This window comes from Myotis yumanensis, unplaced genomic scaffold (assembly GCF_028538775.1).
Source record: "Myotis yumanensis isolate MYYU_CA2020_CCGP unplaced genomic scaffold, mMyoYum1.0.hap1 SCAF_1, whole genome shotgun sequence".
NCBI classification, from domain to species: Eukaryota; Metazoa; Chordata; class Mammalia; order Chiroptera; family Vespertilionidae; genus Myotis; species Myotis yumanensis.
Window position 1 is genome coordinate 77,295,966 of NW_027223752.1, and position 16,187 is coordinate 77,312,152.

At 37.7% G+C, this 16,187-nt stretch overlaps 1 protein-coding gene across 2 annotated transcripts in view; it reads left to right on the forward strand.

Annotated features, from left to right (window-relative positions):
- Nucleotides 1-1,629: 1,629 nt before the first annotated feature.
- Nucleotides 1,630-16,187, forward strand: part of AQR (aquarius intron-binding spliceosomal factor) — a 91,231-nt gene continuing 76,673 nt past the window's right edge. The window contains exons 1-4 of one of the 2 annotated variants that reach the window (XM_070425416.1): nucleotides 1,630-1,826; nucleotides 6,443-6,499; nucleotides 9,718-9,758; nucleotides 13,847-13,882. In XM_070425416.1, the coding sequence (XP_070281517.1) occupies nucleotides 1,752-1,826; nucleotides 6,443-6,499; nucleotides 9,718-9,758; nucleotides 13,847-13,882 (209 nt within the window). In that variant the 5' untranslated portion in view covers nucleotides 1,630-1,751. Of the gene's footprint in view, nucleotides 1,827-6,442; nucleotides 6,500-9,717; nucleotides 9,759-13,846; nucleotides 13,883-14,560; nucleotides 14,632-16,187 lie in introns of those variants that run through there. The other variant, XM_070425426.1, reaches the window with a different exon arrangement.

A 16,187-nucleotide genomic window follows, 5' to 3' on the forward strand; every position in this document is an offset into this window, starting at 1 on the left:
ACTGCAAGAATTCTATTAATACTAAGAGAAGAAAATAAAATTTAAAAGTGGTACTATGATATTATTAAATGGATATGGAACGTGTAATACTTTGCATTTGCATTAGCAAATTTCTATACATTCTTGAAGTTTAAGCTTAAATACTCCTTCCTCTTTTCCATGCCTCCCTGCATTGGGTCTTATTTTGTTGGTCAATTCATTTTGTTCATTAGATTCCACAAATAAGTGAGATCATGTGATAGGAAGCCTTTCTGATTTTACCCAGCATTTCATCCACTGTGCTACCACTGCCTTTTGTTCATAATTCTGTTGTCACTGTTGAACAGTGGTTTTCAAACTTTAGTATGCACTGGAATTGGAGGGCTTATTAAAAACAGATTGCTGACCGCATCCTCAGAGTTTCTGATTCAGTGTCGGTTTGGCCTGAGAATTTGCATTTATACAGGTTAGCTGTTGCTGCTGTATTGAGACTACATTTTGAAAACCACCGAACTAAACTACATGCTTCTGGAAAGAAAGGGAATGCACTTTTTATGTTTTATACACAACAGTTTAAAACACCTTGATATCCTCAAATATATACTGAGTGTACCAAGGATCAAGGTATGGAGCCATTGTTGCAAACTCTTAACATTCTCCTTAAATCTATAACTTCACTTAGAGCCTTTCGTTCACTCTTGGAATGAGTTTGCTTTCTAATAAGATGAGGTCAAAGCCAATTCAGCATGTACTCTCAAAATTTCCTTCCTGTTCATTCTTAGGTATTTAAGAGAAATGAAAATGTATGTTTATAGTAAGATGTATATACACAAATGTTCATAGCAGCTTTATAACAGTCAAGAACTGGAAACAATCCAAATGTTCATCCACAGACGAGTAGGTTAACAAACTGCCATAAACCCGTTTAATAGAATACTACTCAGCAATAAAAAGGAGTAAACTACTAATACGTGCATAGACATGGATGAAGCTCAAAATCATTATGCTGAGTGAAAAAAAAGGCAAAAGGTGCATGCTATATTATTTCATTTATGTAAAATCTATGAAAAGTAACCACCAATCTATACAACTATAGTGACAGAAAGCAGATCAGTGATTGCCTGAGAATGGGTGGGTTCAAGTGGCAATCGGCAGGGATTGCAAAAGGGCACGAGAAAACTTAGGGGCAATACATATGTTTATTATTTCGGTGATGCTTTCACGGATGTATGACTGAAAACGGATCAGATTTTACTCTAAATATGTGCAGTTAATTGTAGTCAACTTAGATATCCAAGAGTCTGTTAAAAACAGTTAAAACCGAGACCTTCATTCTCGGTCTGTTTTGCCACTACTGCTTTTTTATAGCTGAAAGAAACATTAAGTCGTCCCACGCCCTGCAATCATACCTAGAGAAACCCTCACCAAACACCATCTTTACTTGGCGCGCTGCTCACTGAGACCTCAAAATCCGGCCGGCTGGTGTTTTCTCTGAGCTTGCCGCTAGGGGGCGCGTGCGGAGGAGGTCGAAGCCTTGCCTCTCTAGTCACACCCAACGCCTGCAGAGACTTCCGGCTCAGTTCCGTACCGCTTCCGGGGGAATGTTGGTGCTGCTGGACCCGTTCCCCGCGGGACTGTGAAGGCTGAGGATTTCCGGGCCGGAGGTGCTTGCCCTGCGTGCAGCCTCAAACGCTCCCTGGGGAAGTGCATCGGGCTCACCGTTGCTCGGAGCGGTCCTTTCTTCCCCACTGGAGCGGAGGGCGAGTGCTGCCATGGCGGCTCCAGCTCAGCCCAAGAAAATCGTGGCCCCTACGGTGTCCCAGATCAACGCGGAGTTCGTGACCCAGGTGCGATGGGGCGAGCACGGCGTGTGTGAGGGAGGAGGACGCGCTGGGTGCTGGGGTTGCCGTGGGGAAAGGCCTTCCCGCCCTGTGGAGTCTCCTTCTAGGGAAGACGGGCATGAACAGAAAGTTACCGTGTGAGCTTCGTAGTCGTAGAGTCTGTCGTAGGAGCGATGGGTCCGCGGGAGAGGGAACACCCTGGTCTCCCGGAGACTGGCAGGGAGGGTCTTAGGGAGGTGATGCTGAGCTGGTGGTTGGGAAAGGCCTGGGCTGTTTCTCGGGCGTAGAGTAACCTGGCTTTTGAATGGAGCGACGAGAACCCGTGCCGAACAGGCGCATCTGTATCAGCGCCCTGCGGCCTGCGCGCTTGATTTGGAACCTGTTGGCTGTGTTGCATTGTGAACCGCGGTTGGCTTTGAATAGGGAAGCACAAGCCTGCAGCCCTCGGAAACGTCCCTAATCCTCATGCGTTGCGCTGTGTGTTGGATCGAAGAGCAGATAGTGCGGTGCAGGGGTTATCGCCCCGCCTGCTTCCTGGCCCCCGTCTCAGCGGGTTGGCCAGGGCAGAAGCCTTGGAGTCGTTTTGAGTCCTCCCTTTCCCTTAACCCCGCAGGGCTACATTCTAAATAAGCTCTTAAATCTGTCTGCTTCGCCACATGTCTCTACCCGAACCCAGGTTGCCATTGATTGCTGCCTGCACCTGGGCATCCTAACCTGCCTTGTCTTTCCTCTTGCTCTCCTCCGCCCGTTCTTCCTACTGCTGTGGGGGTGATTTTACACAAGTGCAGACCTGGCCATATTACTTACCTTCTTCAGATCTTTAAAGAGTTGTTGGTGTCTTTAGGAAAAGAACCGAAATGTTCAGAGTATTGTGTAACCTGGCCTGTGCTTATATTCGTTTTCCTCTCACTTTCCTCTCCCTGTCTATCTCTGCTGTGGTCATACTGAGCTGCACTTGTTTGAATGTGCCTTGCAGTTTTAACCTCCTGGCCTTTGGTCATTGTTCCCTCTGCTTGGAATCCTCTCCCTCCCACCTCCCTTCCTTTATATGGCTAATTCATTATAGTTCATCTTCATTACTTTGGGGAGGCGTTTACTGACAATTGAGACTAGATTTGGTCTTCCATTTTTCATATACCTGCATTTTTTGTAGTAAAAGTCATTTCTTAGTTTCCTTCTCTAATGGAGCTTATATTTTAGAGGCAGGAGCCGGACAAATGAACAGTAGAGTTTCAGACAGTGATGAGTGCTATCAGGAAAATGAAACAAGATGTTGTGACAGGGACTGCGGTGAGGTATGAAAGGCAGGAAAGTCCTCTCTGAGGTGACGTTTGAGCTAAGACCTGAGTACAAAAAAAAAAAAAAAGAGATAGTCTTGGGAAGAGCAGAAAACAGTCCAAGAAATAGCAAGTCAAATGGTCTTACCGTGTGAAGGTAAAGAAAGCCAGGATCGCAAACGTAAGAAGTAAGAGGGAGAATGGTTTGAGATGAGGACAGAAAATGTGTAGGGGCCAGATCGTATACAGTTTTGGAGGCTGAGGTACAAAGTTTGGATTTTATTCTAAATACAGATTTTAATTGCAATCCAGTGAGTAATTTATCGGAAAGATCACTGTGGCTAATGTGCCACATTAATTCATGGAATGGGGGTAGGAGAGCAAAAGTAGTAATAGGGTTACCGTTTGGTCCAGATAATGATGATCACCTCTACTATTAAAGATTGAAGTAGACTGATATGCTCTGAAACTAGAGGCAGTAGGTTTGTGGAGGGATGGAAGAAGAGACAAACTGAACATAATTTGAACAATTGGGTGAACGATTTGGACATTTACTGTAATGAGGAAGGCTGGGAAAAGAGAAGGTTTAGTGGGGAATGTCAAGATTTCTGTTTTGGCCAAGTATGAGATGCCTGTAGACATTCCATTGAAAGTGTTGACAAGGCTGTTGAATGTGTGAATCCAGAACATGCTGGCAAGTTCTGGGTTTGAATATTAATTTTGAAGTTATTAATTCAAGATGGTACTTAAAACTGTAGGATTGACTGAGATGTCCTACAGAATGTTGTTTGTAAGCATATACTGTGTACCATATCCTGCTGTAGATTGTGAGAACTGAGGCTAGGGACCATGTCTGCTTTACTCCCCTTGCAGTGCCAGCACCTAGCGTTGTATTAGGACACTTTGTGTGATGGGTATGTATTTGCTGAAAGAATGAGGGAATGAATTAATGAATGAATATACTGGCGCATTAAGATGTGATGAGAGGAATGATCATTCTCAGCAGTCTTGGGCCATGATAGCAAACATTAATGCTTACTATTTGGCAGATAACTGTTTTGGGCTCTTTGGCTGCAAAGATTCATCATATGTGATCCTTGTCTTCAGGGAGTTCACAGTCTGTGGATGGAGACAGACTTAAAGAAGTCATCATAATTCAGTGTGATAAATGCCAGAAGAGTGATGTGAGGGAAGTGCTTTGAGAATAAAATTTAAAATGATTACACTTGTCTAAGGAAAGAATTTTCTCATTGAGAAAGTGCCATTAGAGATGGAGTCTAAAACATTAATAGGAAAGTGGGGAAATAGGTGTTCTCGGTGGAGAGGACGTTAGGTGGTCCTGCTCCTCTGCTTCCTCCTCCCCTAACCCCCAAAACCTGACCAGAGAAGGTGCTTTTAAATTATTAGTGAATGAATGAGATGTAGAGGTTAAAATTTAGTTTTAAGATTAGATATCTAAACTTTGACCTTACTTATTTATGCCACTATATTTTTACTTATTTTATATCTTTCAAGATTTATTTTTAACAATCTGAGCTGTCATAGCTATACTAAGTGGAGAATTGGAAGAATTCCTATTTTACATGAGACTAGAGAGTGTGGGGAAGGGCAGTATGTTCCTGGAGGGAGAGATGTCTGAGAGGTCACAGGTTAGACCCCAAGGAAAAGGAGAAACTCAGAAAAAAAAAAAAGCCATGATAGATGCTTAATAAATGTTTGCTCGATCTTTAATGAAGTAGAGACATACAGTAAGCAGTTTGGATCAAATGATAGGATTTACATATTTATTTGGAAGTCCCTAAATCCAAGAAAACAGATCAGGTTCAGTTCTCTTTTTAAAAAAATATTTTTTTATTGATTTCAGAGAGGAAGGGAGAGTGAGAGTGACATGGAAACATCAGTGATGAGAATCACTGATAAGCTGCCTTCTGTATGTCCTTACTGGAGATTGACCACAACCCCGGCATGTGCCCTGACTGGGAACTGAACCGTGATCTCCTGGTTCATAGGTCGAAGCTCAACCACTGAACCACACAGGCCGGGCTAGATTCAGTTCTTTTAATGGTATGATGTTAGGAAAAGATGGCTGAGTTTTGTGATGCCGATAGGGAGCAGAATGAGGGAAGTGAGAATACCACAGAATAATCGGGGCTAAAGTGTTTTCTTTTGGGTTGGAAGGTGATAGATAATTTGGGAAAGTGTCGTATGAGTGGGGTATGACTGTAATGTTTTTGAGACTTTCTCAGGCTCAATGTTCTCCCTGCTTGGGAGGCCCTTTAAGTGTGTCTGTCAACTGTGATAGAAACTTAGCTGTAGTAGCAAAGAAGACATAGGTCCCATCTCTTATGTGTTCCAGTTAAGTGGGCAGGAAAGATAGATAAGCAAGCAAATAATTAATAATACAAAAAGACAAGACTATAATAGGGTTATTTATAAAATGAAGAGAACGAAGACTCAATTGGTCATCGTCAGGTAGGATTGAAGAAGGCCTCATAGAAGAGGTAACATTTCAGATTTTATGTCATTCATCCATTCATCAGCTATAATTTGAGTGCCTCCAGCATAGAACCGTTTTAGAAATATACTGAATCTTTGTCATTGCCAAAGTTTTCTATTTTTTGAAGAGATTGTAGCTTAGGTTCTTTTTTTAAAAAAAACAACACAACAGTATCTCAGTAAGACCATGTTGTTTCTTATTATACAATTCATCTAAGTAACTGGATACATTGTAAATATATTAAAATTCACAATTTCTAGGTAAAACCTCATATGCTGAAATATAACCTACCAACTCTTTTTTGTTGTTGTTTTTTGTTTTTTAACCTACCAACTCTTATTCTCTATAATAACCCATTGATAGACTACAGTTTTTTTTAAGGTTTTGTTTAGGTGTGTATGGGATGGGTTTGTACTAATAATTTAAAGGTTTATTTTATAAATTAATATTCCCAAAGATTTTGATTCTGGTTTTCAGTACTGGTTCAACTGTTAACTCATTGTACTATTGGACAGCTCACTTAATCTTTCTAGACCTGGCTCTCCTTATCTCTGTGCTGAAGATGCTTGACTAAGGTTGTTCACTTTGCTCTGTTGTTTCCTATGGGTGGTTAAAAAGTATGTTATGTTTTTTTAAATCACAGTGGTAGGTTGCAGTGCAGGGCATTAATGGCATTTAGTGGTTTGTGGCAAAGGCTGTGAACTGGCCTGCAAGCCCATATAGACCCTTAGAAGGTGGAATTACTCTGCCCCGCAGTGTCAGTAGTGCCCTGTTAAGAAACAGCTTGTCAGTGAGAGATCTCAGTATCAGTCTATGGTATCAGTCTGACTTACTGTTTACTTTTGCAGTTGGCATGTAAATACTGGGCTCCCCATATCAAGAAAAAATCACCTTTTGATATAAAGGTAAGCATTTTGAGTTTGCAACATACTTTTAAAAGTTAAAACTATAGTTTTCTAATTATCAAACTAATATTCATATTAGAAAATTTGGAAAATATGGAAGGCACACATAAAGAAAATAAAAATTACTACTCAGCGATAACCTCTACTATCATTTTGTTGAATTTTCTTTAAGCTTTAAAAAAAATGTATGTGGATTTTCCTGTTTAAGATGCATAGATTGTTTTAAATTTATCATTATTATAAATGACAATGTAATGAAAATCTTTGTAAAAATGCAGAAATTTTCCTACAACTTTTTGCCAGTTTATTTAGAATAGAATCTATTGTTTTTTATTTTTAGGTTGGTGAACTGAGATAAAGATCGTTAATAATGGTGGAGGAAGTGGGAGTTTAATGTAGAAGATAGATGACTAAAGACCAGTAATTGTCAATAAGGAAAGGAATGGACTTATGATGCAGTTGATGCAATTTAGAATAAATGAAAGGAAAAAATTCCTAAATGTAGAATTAACTCTCATTGAAATAGGTTCTTAAAGAGAGGTCTTTAAATAAAATAGGGCTGACCTTTTACATGCCGTTTAACATGTAATGAAGACTTGGTTTTAGGCTTTGCCATTATAAGTTGAATTGTGTTGTTTAAGGTACCCTTAGTCCAACTTAACCCAAAATTTCTGACATTATTTAAGCTTAAATATTTTAAATATATTTTGTTTTGTCATCAACCCCATTTTATTCATTAGGAAGATATTAATATACATGGCATATATTAGTTATTCTTAATTATCAAGAAGGTTGCATTCTCTTATTATATGCTGTTTGTATACGTGTTTCTGTTTCTATATGTTGGGTATGGGGGTTCCTAGGAACATTTTTTATTAATAACAAAAACATCTTGATGACAGTACTAGATTGAGTTTAAAACCTAATTTTATTTAGGTTGTTGGTGTTTTTTTTTTAGAAATTAAATTTATATCCAGATTGTTTTAGTTAACACAAGTAATAATTCCAGATGAACTTACATATGCCTATTTAGAAGAACTTTATTACGGGTTGGTATTTAAGGAAGATTATGCCCTTCACTTTATTATATGATTTGAATTTTGATAAAAAGAAAAGCAATAACAGAAAATCTCATATAAATTGAATAAGACTTGCTTGCCTCATTGCCTCCCTCCACCACCCACATTTATTTAACAAATATACTTTGAGCAGTTAAAAGACATTACAGTTACCATAAAACAATAATATATTATACCATGTTAAAGCACTTCATAATTTTACAATAGGAAGTAAAAAAAAAATTAAAAATATTTTTATTGATTTCAGAGAGGAAGGGAGAGGGAGAGAGAGATAGAAACATCAGTGATGAGAGAGAATCACTGATTGGCTGCCCCCTTATGCCCCCCACTGAGGATCAAGCCCGCAACCTGGGTATGTGCCCCTGACTGGAATCAAACCTGGGACCCTTAAGTCCGCAGGCCGATGCTCTATCCACTGAGCCAAACCAGCCAAGAAATTCCAGTAGGAATTTTTTTTTTTTCAGTTATCACTAGTGCTACTATTACTTCTACTGATAACTGTTAAAGGCTCACCATGTGCCAGGATTTGTACTAAATTCCTTGCTTGTGCTGTCTTATTTACAGCAACCCCATGGGGTACTTTGTATTATATCTTTTTTGTGTCCTAGCCCTCAGCAGTAGAGATGGGTGGTTTGAACCAGGCTTCCAACTCCAGATCCTAAATTCTTAAGTATTACACTATTCTGCCTACCCTAACCTAAAAAAATAGAAATTCTGAGGCTTTATCATTATGTATTTGGAAAACTGTGTAACAAGTAGCATTTGCTTCCATTATATCTTTACATTTTAAATTTTCTTTCTGACTTTTGAAAGCACAGTTTACATTAGACTGAGTCTGTTAATATTTATGCACTTTAAAATTAAGTTTTAAAAAAGATCCTGATCTTATAAACTTTTATTTTCCCTAGAAATAATACAAATAAATTGTTTTAAAATTAAATTTATTGGGGTGACATTTGTTAATAATAAGGTTATATAACTTTCAAGTGTATATTTCTGTAATATATGATGTATATATTGCATTGTGTGTCCATCACCCAAAGTCATATCTTCTTCTGTCACCTTATATTTGACCCCCTTTACATTTTACTACCACCCCCTATCCTGTGTTAACCACCATACTGTGTTGTCTGTGTCTATGAGGTTTTTGTTTGTTTGTATTCTTTGTTCATTTGTTGCTTTCTGTTTTATATCCCACATATGAGTGAAATCATATGGTTTTTGTCTTTTTCTGACTGACTTATTTGGCTTACCATGATATTCTCGAAATCCATCCATGTTGTCATAAATGGAAGTATTTCATCTTTCTTATCGAAGAGTAGTATTTACATATATATGTATGTATCGCTTTTTTTTTTTTAAATCCTCACCCAGGATATGTTTTTATTGATTTTAGGAAGGGCGAGAGAGAGAGAACCATCAATGTGAGAGGGAAACATCGATCTGTTTCCTTCCATATACGCCCAACTGGGGATTGAACTTGCAACTTTGGTATGTGTCCTGACCAGGAATCGAACCCACAACCTTTTTGGTATATGGAACAATGCTCCAAACAATTGAGCCATCCACCCAGGGCCGTACCACATTTTTTTATTTTTGTTAATCCTCATCTGAGGATATTTTTTCATTGATTTTTAGAGAGAGTGGAAGGGGGGGGTGGCAAGAGAGAGAGGGAAACATTGATGTGAGAAATACACATCAATTGGTTGCCTCCTACACGTGCCCCAACTGGGCCAGGAATCAAACCTGCAACCCTAGTACCTGCCCTTGACTGGGAATCAGACCCTTGATACTTCAGTGTGGAGCCAACACTCTAACCACTGAGAAACATGGGCCGAATCACATTTTTAATCCAATCACCCATCAAAGGACACTTAAGTTTGAACACGTAATTGTAATGATTCTTTCTAGGGCTCTTTTTATTATTTATGCTTTCCTACTATTTTGCTTTCTGTTATTACATTTTGAAGAAAGTGATGGGATTATGAAAAATTTCTTAAGTATTATTTCAATGGCAATAATATTTTATGGCTTTTCTAAACCAAAATATTTTTGTGTAATTCTCAGTAATTGAAAACTATTTAGGGTCTGAAAAATGTTGTTTGATATAGTAAACATTTTTTATATTTTTAATAACAGGTCATTGAAGATATATATGAAAAAGAGATTGTCAAATCAAGGTAGGAATGACTTTAATTTTCATATATAGGGATTAGATGGGACTAATTTGGATCTTACCCTAACTTCTTAACTGAATGTGATCATAATTAGAATTTTCTTTTCTTTTTTTGATTTGGTCATCAGGGAAATCGTGGCTAGAAAACTTTAATCTAGCTGCTTAAGAGTCATAAGGGTTTATTTTGTTTTTGAAGGAATGTGAGGGAGAGTAAATATGAAAATTATTTATTTCAATTCAACTAGTACTAGCTTTCTTATTTTCTGATTAATCTTTTAAACATTTATTTAAAAAATGTTAAAAGTAAAATGTACATAATAGTTAAATATAAAATAATAAAATATGTACTTTATATATATAATAAAATTTTTTGAGCAATATACAGAAGGGAGTAAATATAAATAAATGTTTGTTCCTATCCCTTAACCTTCAGTTTATTTGTCTGTATATATGTTCCAGTCTACTTCCGCTCCAGATTTTTCTTAAACAAGAAAAAATTTATATTCTACATACCATTCAGCATCATGCCAAAAAGAACCAACACCAAAAACAATGTATCTTGGGTATATTTCCATATCTGCACCTGTAAATTCCCAGTGCATATTATAAAAAGATAATTGACTACATTTGAAGTAGAAGCATCTATGTTGTGAATGTCACAAACCTTATAAAATCTCAGATTTGATATTTTTCATGTGTTGCGTTTTATGAAGTAAATTTTGCTAAATACTGTAAAGCGGAACCATGGTAATGCCAAAATAAGAGACTAGTTATTTCGTTTCAATTGTTTGGTGAGCCTGCAGACATAGGCAGGACCAGAGACCTTGTTAAAGAATTTTTGAGGAGTAAGGGGAAGCCAGTGAAGAGTTGTAAGCACAATGGTAATATTTTTAAAGGCGAATTTGGAGGGGATAAGAGGCAGGAAATTGGTTAGGGGGATATTATAGTAGTTGGGTTCAAGATAATGATGGCTTGGATTAGTGTGGAAACTTGTGCTTACAACTCCATTATCAAGTTTGCTATCCATTATCAAATTTGGCAAGCTTGTCTTAACATATTTTTGTGTGATTTTACAGTATTAAAAATAATTGTTACTTCTTGCGTGCTTACTATCTGCCAGATTCTATTCTGAGCATGTTGCATATACAGTAGTAGCTTGTTTATCCTGACAATAACCCTATGATAGTCACATTATTCTCATTTTATAAGTGAGGAAAAGGAGGTACCAAGAGGTCAAGTAACCAGCCCAAGTCGTTTCCTAGTAGTTACAGGCAAAGCCAGGTATTAAATTCTTGTCTCTGACTCTATTCAAACTCTGTTCTTAACTAGGACAGGGTTCACTGCCCTTTAGGATGCTGGACCAGCACACTTTGCTATGATTATTAATCCTGTTAGGAGTTCATCCAAGTTCTTTTTATACTGAAAAAAAAGGGAGTTGTAGAACAATTTACTTTGACAGTGTTTACATTTATTTTTATTTAAAATGTTTTAATCCCTTTACTATGAAATATAATAGGAAAGAGCATAAAACAAATGTATAATTTTCTGAATTATTATAATTCATAACCACCACCACGGTAAAAATGAAAGAAAAATTGTCAGCATCTCAGAAACCCTTGCATGCCCCTTTCCTTTACCATTTTAATACGTAAATATGCAAAATGAACACTATAGTTCAGTTTTGCTTGTTTTTGAACTACAAGTAAATAGAATCACACAGTATGTAATCTTTTGTACCTGGCTTCTTTTGCACATAATTATTGTTTTTCACTTAACAATCATCTACTTAATAATAAATCTGGAAGTAGGTAGACCAGAAGTCTGGCATGTCAGGGCCCTCCTCGGCCTTTTAACAATATATTTGTTGGCTTTCCCTGTGTGGTTGCAAGGGGGCTCCGCAGCTCCAGACCTCATGTTTTCACACAACCATACCCCAAGAAAGGAAGCAGGGACAATTACAGGAGCAACAGAAGTTCCCTTTGCACGCACCTCTTTTCCTTATCAAATTTAATGAGCCAGTTAACAATAGGGTTAATAGACCCAATTTATTGTACATAAATTACTCAACTTTAGGAAGATTTAATGAAATTCATGTTACACTCTTGGAACAAAGTCAGGCAGAAAACATGCTTTCAGTAAATATTGGTAACAAAAAACATAACCATCCCCAAATCCTTTAAATTACTTATATTTGTTATTGTTACTTTTAGCTTTTCATTCTTATCTTTAAATGGCTTCTGACATGATGTCTAGTCCTAGACCCATTTTGTAAGATATAAAATATATCTTACTAGAGGTCCAGTGCACGAAATTCGTGCACAGGGGCGGTGGGGAAGGGGTGGTCCTCAGCTCGGCCTGCACCCTCTCCAATCTGGGACCCCTCGGGGGGATGTCTGACTGCCGGTTTAGGCCCGATCCCACAGGAGGCTGCAGTTATGTGCAAAGTGGCACTTTGTGAGTTCTGTTGTCCAATCTGCAATTAAAGGGAAATGTCTGCAGTTGGAGATCTAGAGGGTGTCACATAAGTGGCTGTATCTCTCACTGGACTGACTGGCTCTGGCAGCCAGTAAGTTGGCAGTGTTCTATCTTGGTGCTTTTACACAGTAAAAACCCTCATCTCTCTCTCACTAAAGTTCTATGACACTGCTTACTTAGAGAAACTATTTAAGAGATCAGAAATTGGTGGAATAAGATTTTAACAGGGTAATGGTCTCTTAGGATATTATATATTCACTAGTGGCCCCATGTATGAATTTGTGCACCGTGAAAGGACTGTGGGTCACGAGGCTACGGTGGGCACAGGGAGGGTCTTAGCACATCCTCCACGCCCCCGCCCGGCCCTTCCCGCCACAGCCATCCCCTCTCTGCCAGCAGCAGGTGCGAGTGGTGGCTCTGGCGCCAGCTGTGGATGCGAGTGGGGCTGTCGCCAGCAGCGGGTGCAAGCAGCAGCTGCCAGCCCCGATTGCCCCTGAGGAGCAGGGGGAGGTGGAGAAGCTCTGAGGAGCAATCAAGGCCGGCAGCTGCTGCTCACGGCAGTGCTGGCGCCTGCAGCAGGTGCAAGCGGGGCCAGTGCTGGCAGCAGGTGCGAGTGCCGGACGGGACCGCGGTGTGCGGGAGCAAAGAATTTTCAGTAACCACCACAGGCTTGCCCCGATGACAGCGACTGGCACCCCGCCTTGGTCTGGGGCCCCTGCTCACCTGTTCCACCATCCCGCCACGGCCTGACCACCATGTTCTGAGCTCTGCTGCCTGCTGCTGTCGCCCGCCATGTTCCGTGTGCACCCCCTGGTGGTCAGTGCATGTCATAGTGACCGGTTGTTTGGTTGTTCCATCGTTTGGCCTATTTGTGTGTTAGGGTTTTATATACATAGATAATTCATTTAATTTTTAAAGCCAGAGGCTCTTTTCCAGTGGCAGAGTCCTGGTCTGGTTACTTTGTTTCTAATATACAAAATGATAAAACTAAATTAGTGGACCTTTGGACCTGCCTTTGGAGAAATACCCTGAATTACAGCATGGTTTAGTCATATAAAATGAAATACTTGTATTAAAAAAATAATAAAGAGAGATATCTGATATTCCCTCCACAGTTTTGTAATATTTTAGGCTTAATGTTAAGACTACAAAGCATGTGAAAAGTCTGATTCCCAGACATGGTGATATATACATGTGTCTCTTGTTTCTATTTGAATATTAAATGAACGAGTGTTGGTCATTTTTAAGAAATTGAAACATGCAAGCATTTGGCAATTTCAATCCAATATTATGAATATTAACGAACATTTGCGTTTTGATTAGAATTATTTGGCTGTGAATCCTGTTATATCCTGGTATGTCATGGTGTTGATTGTGTTTCTTACATGGGAACTTGTTACTGTTCTTTGGCAGTTTTTAAAAATAAACTACTCTGAAACAAAACACAAACCAAAAAATCTAAAAGCAAAATTAGCTTTTATCAATGCATATCTAATTATGATTATTGTGATATGTGAGTCAATTAAAACAAGATTCCAAAATACATCTACACTGATAAATCAGAAATGTTTATATTTTCTATTTATATATTTTTATTATTTATTTTTATAATTTTAGGTTTGCCATCAGAAAGATAATGCTCTTGGAATTTAGGTGAGTTAAAAGTCTTTACTTTGATGAAGTTAAATATGACAGTATGATTTAACATTTAGATAAATTTTTTATACATTTCTATGAGTGGTTAAGAAAATAATTCTTAAATTTTTGAAGATTTGTATTGTGATTTGCTTATTTTGGAATATGTATATGAAATCCTTTGTTTTGAAAGATGATGCTACATTGTCATTATAACTAGTATTTTGAATTGTTTCTCAATAATTAAGATAGTGTGTGCTGAGCAATTTCTGAACTCTTACTCGGTTCAACTAGTCATCAGCCTAAGTAAATTGGAGTTCATTCTATAGCCATTTTTTCCCCTTCCAAGCTAAGTTGCTGTTACCAAGGCAGCCTTGTTCTGACCTAGCCACTTATAAATATTTCAGACTAAAGAGAATGTACAATTTTTAGATCATGAAGGTAAATTAGGTTATATTTCAACCAGGTATGGCCTGTAGGCTGGAAATAAAAGCCAGAGTTGTTGTTTATGATAGTAATATTTACCATTTATTGAATACTTGTCTTGTACTAGATAGGCACAATGTTAAATATTTTACATACAGAGCTCTCATAGTGACCCTGCAAATTCAGTATTATACTTTTCCATTTAGTGGAGGAAGAACCTGAGATCAGAGAGATGAAGTAATTTGTTGAAGATAATGCAGTCAAGTAATTGGCAGAGTTGGGATGCCAGAACTCATTTTTCTATTTCTCTACGCTGCCTTGAGGTTTAGTCTGCATCGGAGGTCAGAGTCTCTCTTTTAACAACTGTTACTACTTACACAACACTGATTTAACCCTCACAAACACATGGCAGGAAGTAGGTGTTCTTACCAGTTTTACAGAGAGAAATTAAAGTTTATAGTTATGAATTAACTAGTAAGTTGACTACCTACTATAGCCTAAGAAATGTGTTGTTATTGAATACTTGATCTCATTTAAGTATTCAATACTTAATTGGACCTGCCTTTGGAGAGATACCCTGTAACTGCAGCACGGTTATTCATATAAAATGAAATACTTCTATTAAAAAAATAATAAAGAGAGATATCTGACATTCCCTCCACAATTTTATAATATTTTAGACTTAATGTTAAGACTAGAAAGCATACTGAGGTTACTAAGTAAACCCAATAAGATCTTCCTTATTTTATAGAGGAAAATACTGAGGCTAGGAATTGGACCCACCTGGCCCTTAGGTTAATAATGCCCTTTCCATCATATCATCTTTCAAGAAGATAGGAAAAAAATCAAGAGGATACAATTAGGATAAAACCAGAATTCTATGGTTCTGACAAATATCAGATACCAAAGCATTGCAGGAACCGAAGGAGAAAGCAACAGAACAAATCGCAGGCACCAATGACAGTGAACGATTTTTAATAACTGAAAAACTGGTTACTTTTCAGGGACTTTTATATAATTTCTATGTGACAATGCAAATTGTGAACAGAGTAACTGCAGAGCAGCAAATAAAGAGTGAAGATTTTAAAATCTTCTCAATAAAAACACAGCTTACTCAAAGAGGAAGAAGGAAAATAGATTGAATATAAAATTCTCAATTGTAATGATAGAGAAGATAATAGAGTAAGATTAGTAAACAGGAAAAAATCCTATCAATCTAGAAAGAATTCTATAACCGGATAAAATGTCATGAAATAAAGAAATTTCAGACACATTAACAGACTATTGCTAACAGAAATTCTAATGGACATAATTCAGAAATAAAGAATTTAAATTTGTAAGAAAGGAATGAAATGATTCTTCATGCATTTTATTTATGAAAGAGCACTTTAGTTTCTAACTTGAAGCCTTGACCATTATTTTGAGTAAAATATTCCTTATCCAGCTTCCTAGGTTCTCACAAATTAAGCAAGAAGGATTGCTAAAGATAGATTCATGGAAATACTAATATGAGCAGATCTTTGAAGCATAGAAGTAATAGAAAAATTATAGTGCATAGCAGAATCTAAAACACTTAATTGTCTGTGTGTGTGTGCACACATGCACACGTGCACGTGCAGGTGTAAGTGATTAAAACGTTATGCATGTGGAATCATTTAAAGTAGGAACAACAAATCCTGCTTTTTAAAAATTAGTGCTTTAGAGCAGCGGTCGCCAACCAGTGGTCCGTGAGGTCCAAAAGGTTGGTGACCGCTGCTTTAGAGTACAGCCCAGTACAGTAATTGATGCTTATAACTACCCTGAATAAGAAATGTCTAAGTTATGTTTTGAAAATCAGAAACATGTAATTTAATTAAGAATACTTTACCACAGTCTTAAAATAAGAATTTTGGCATCT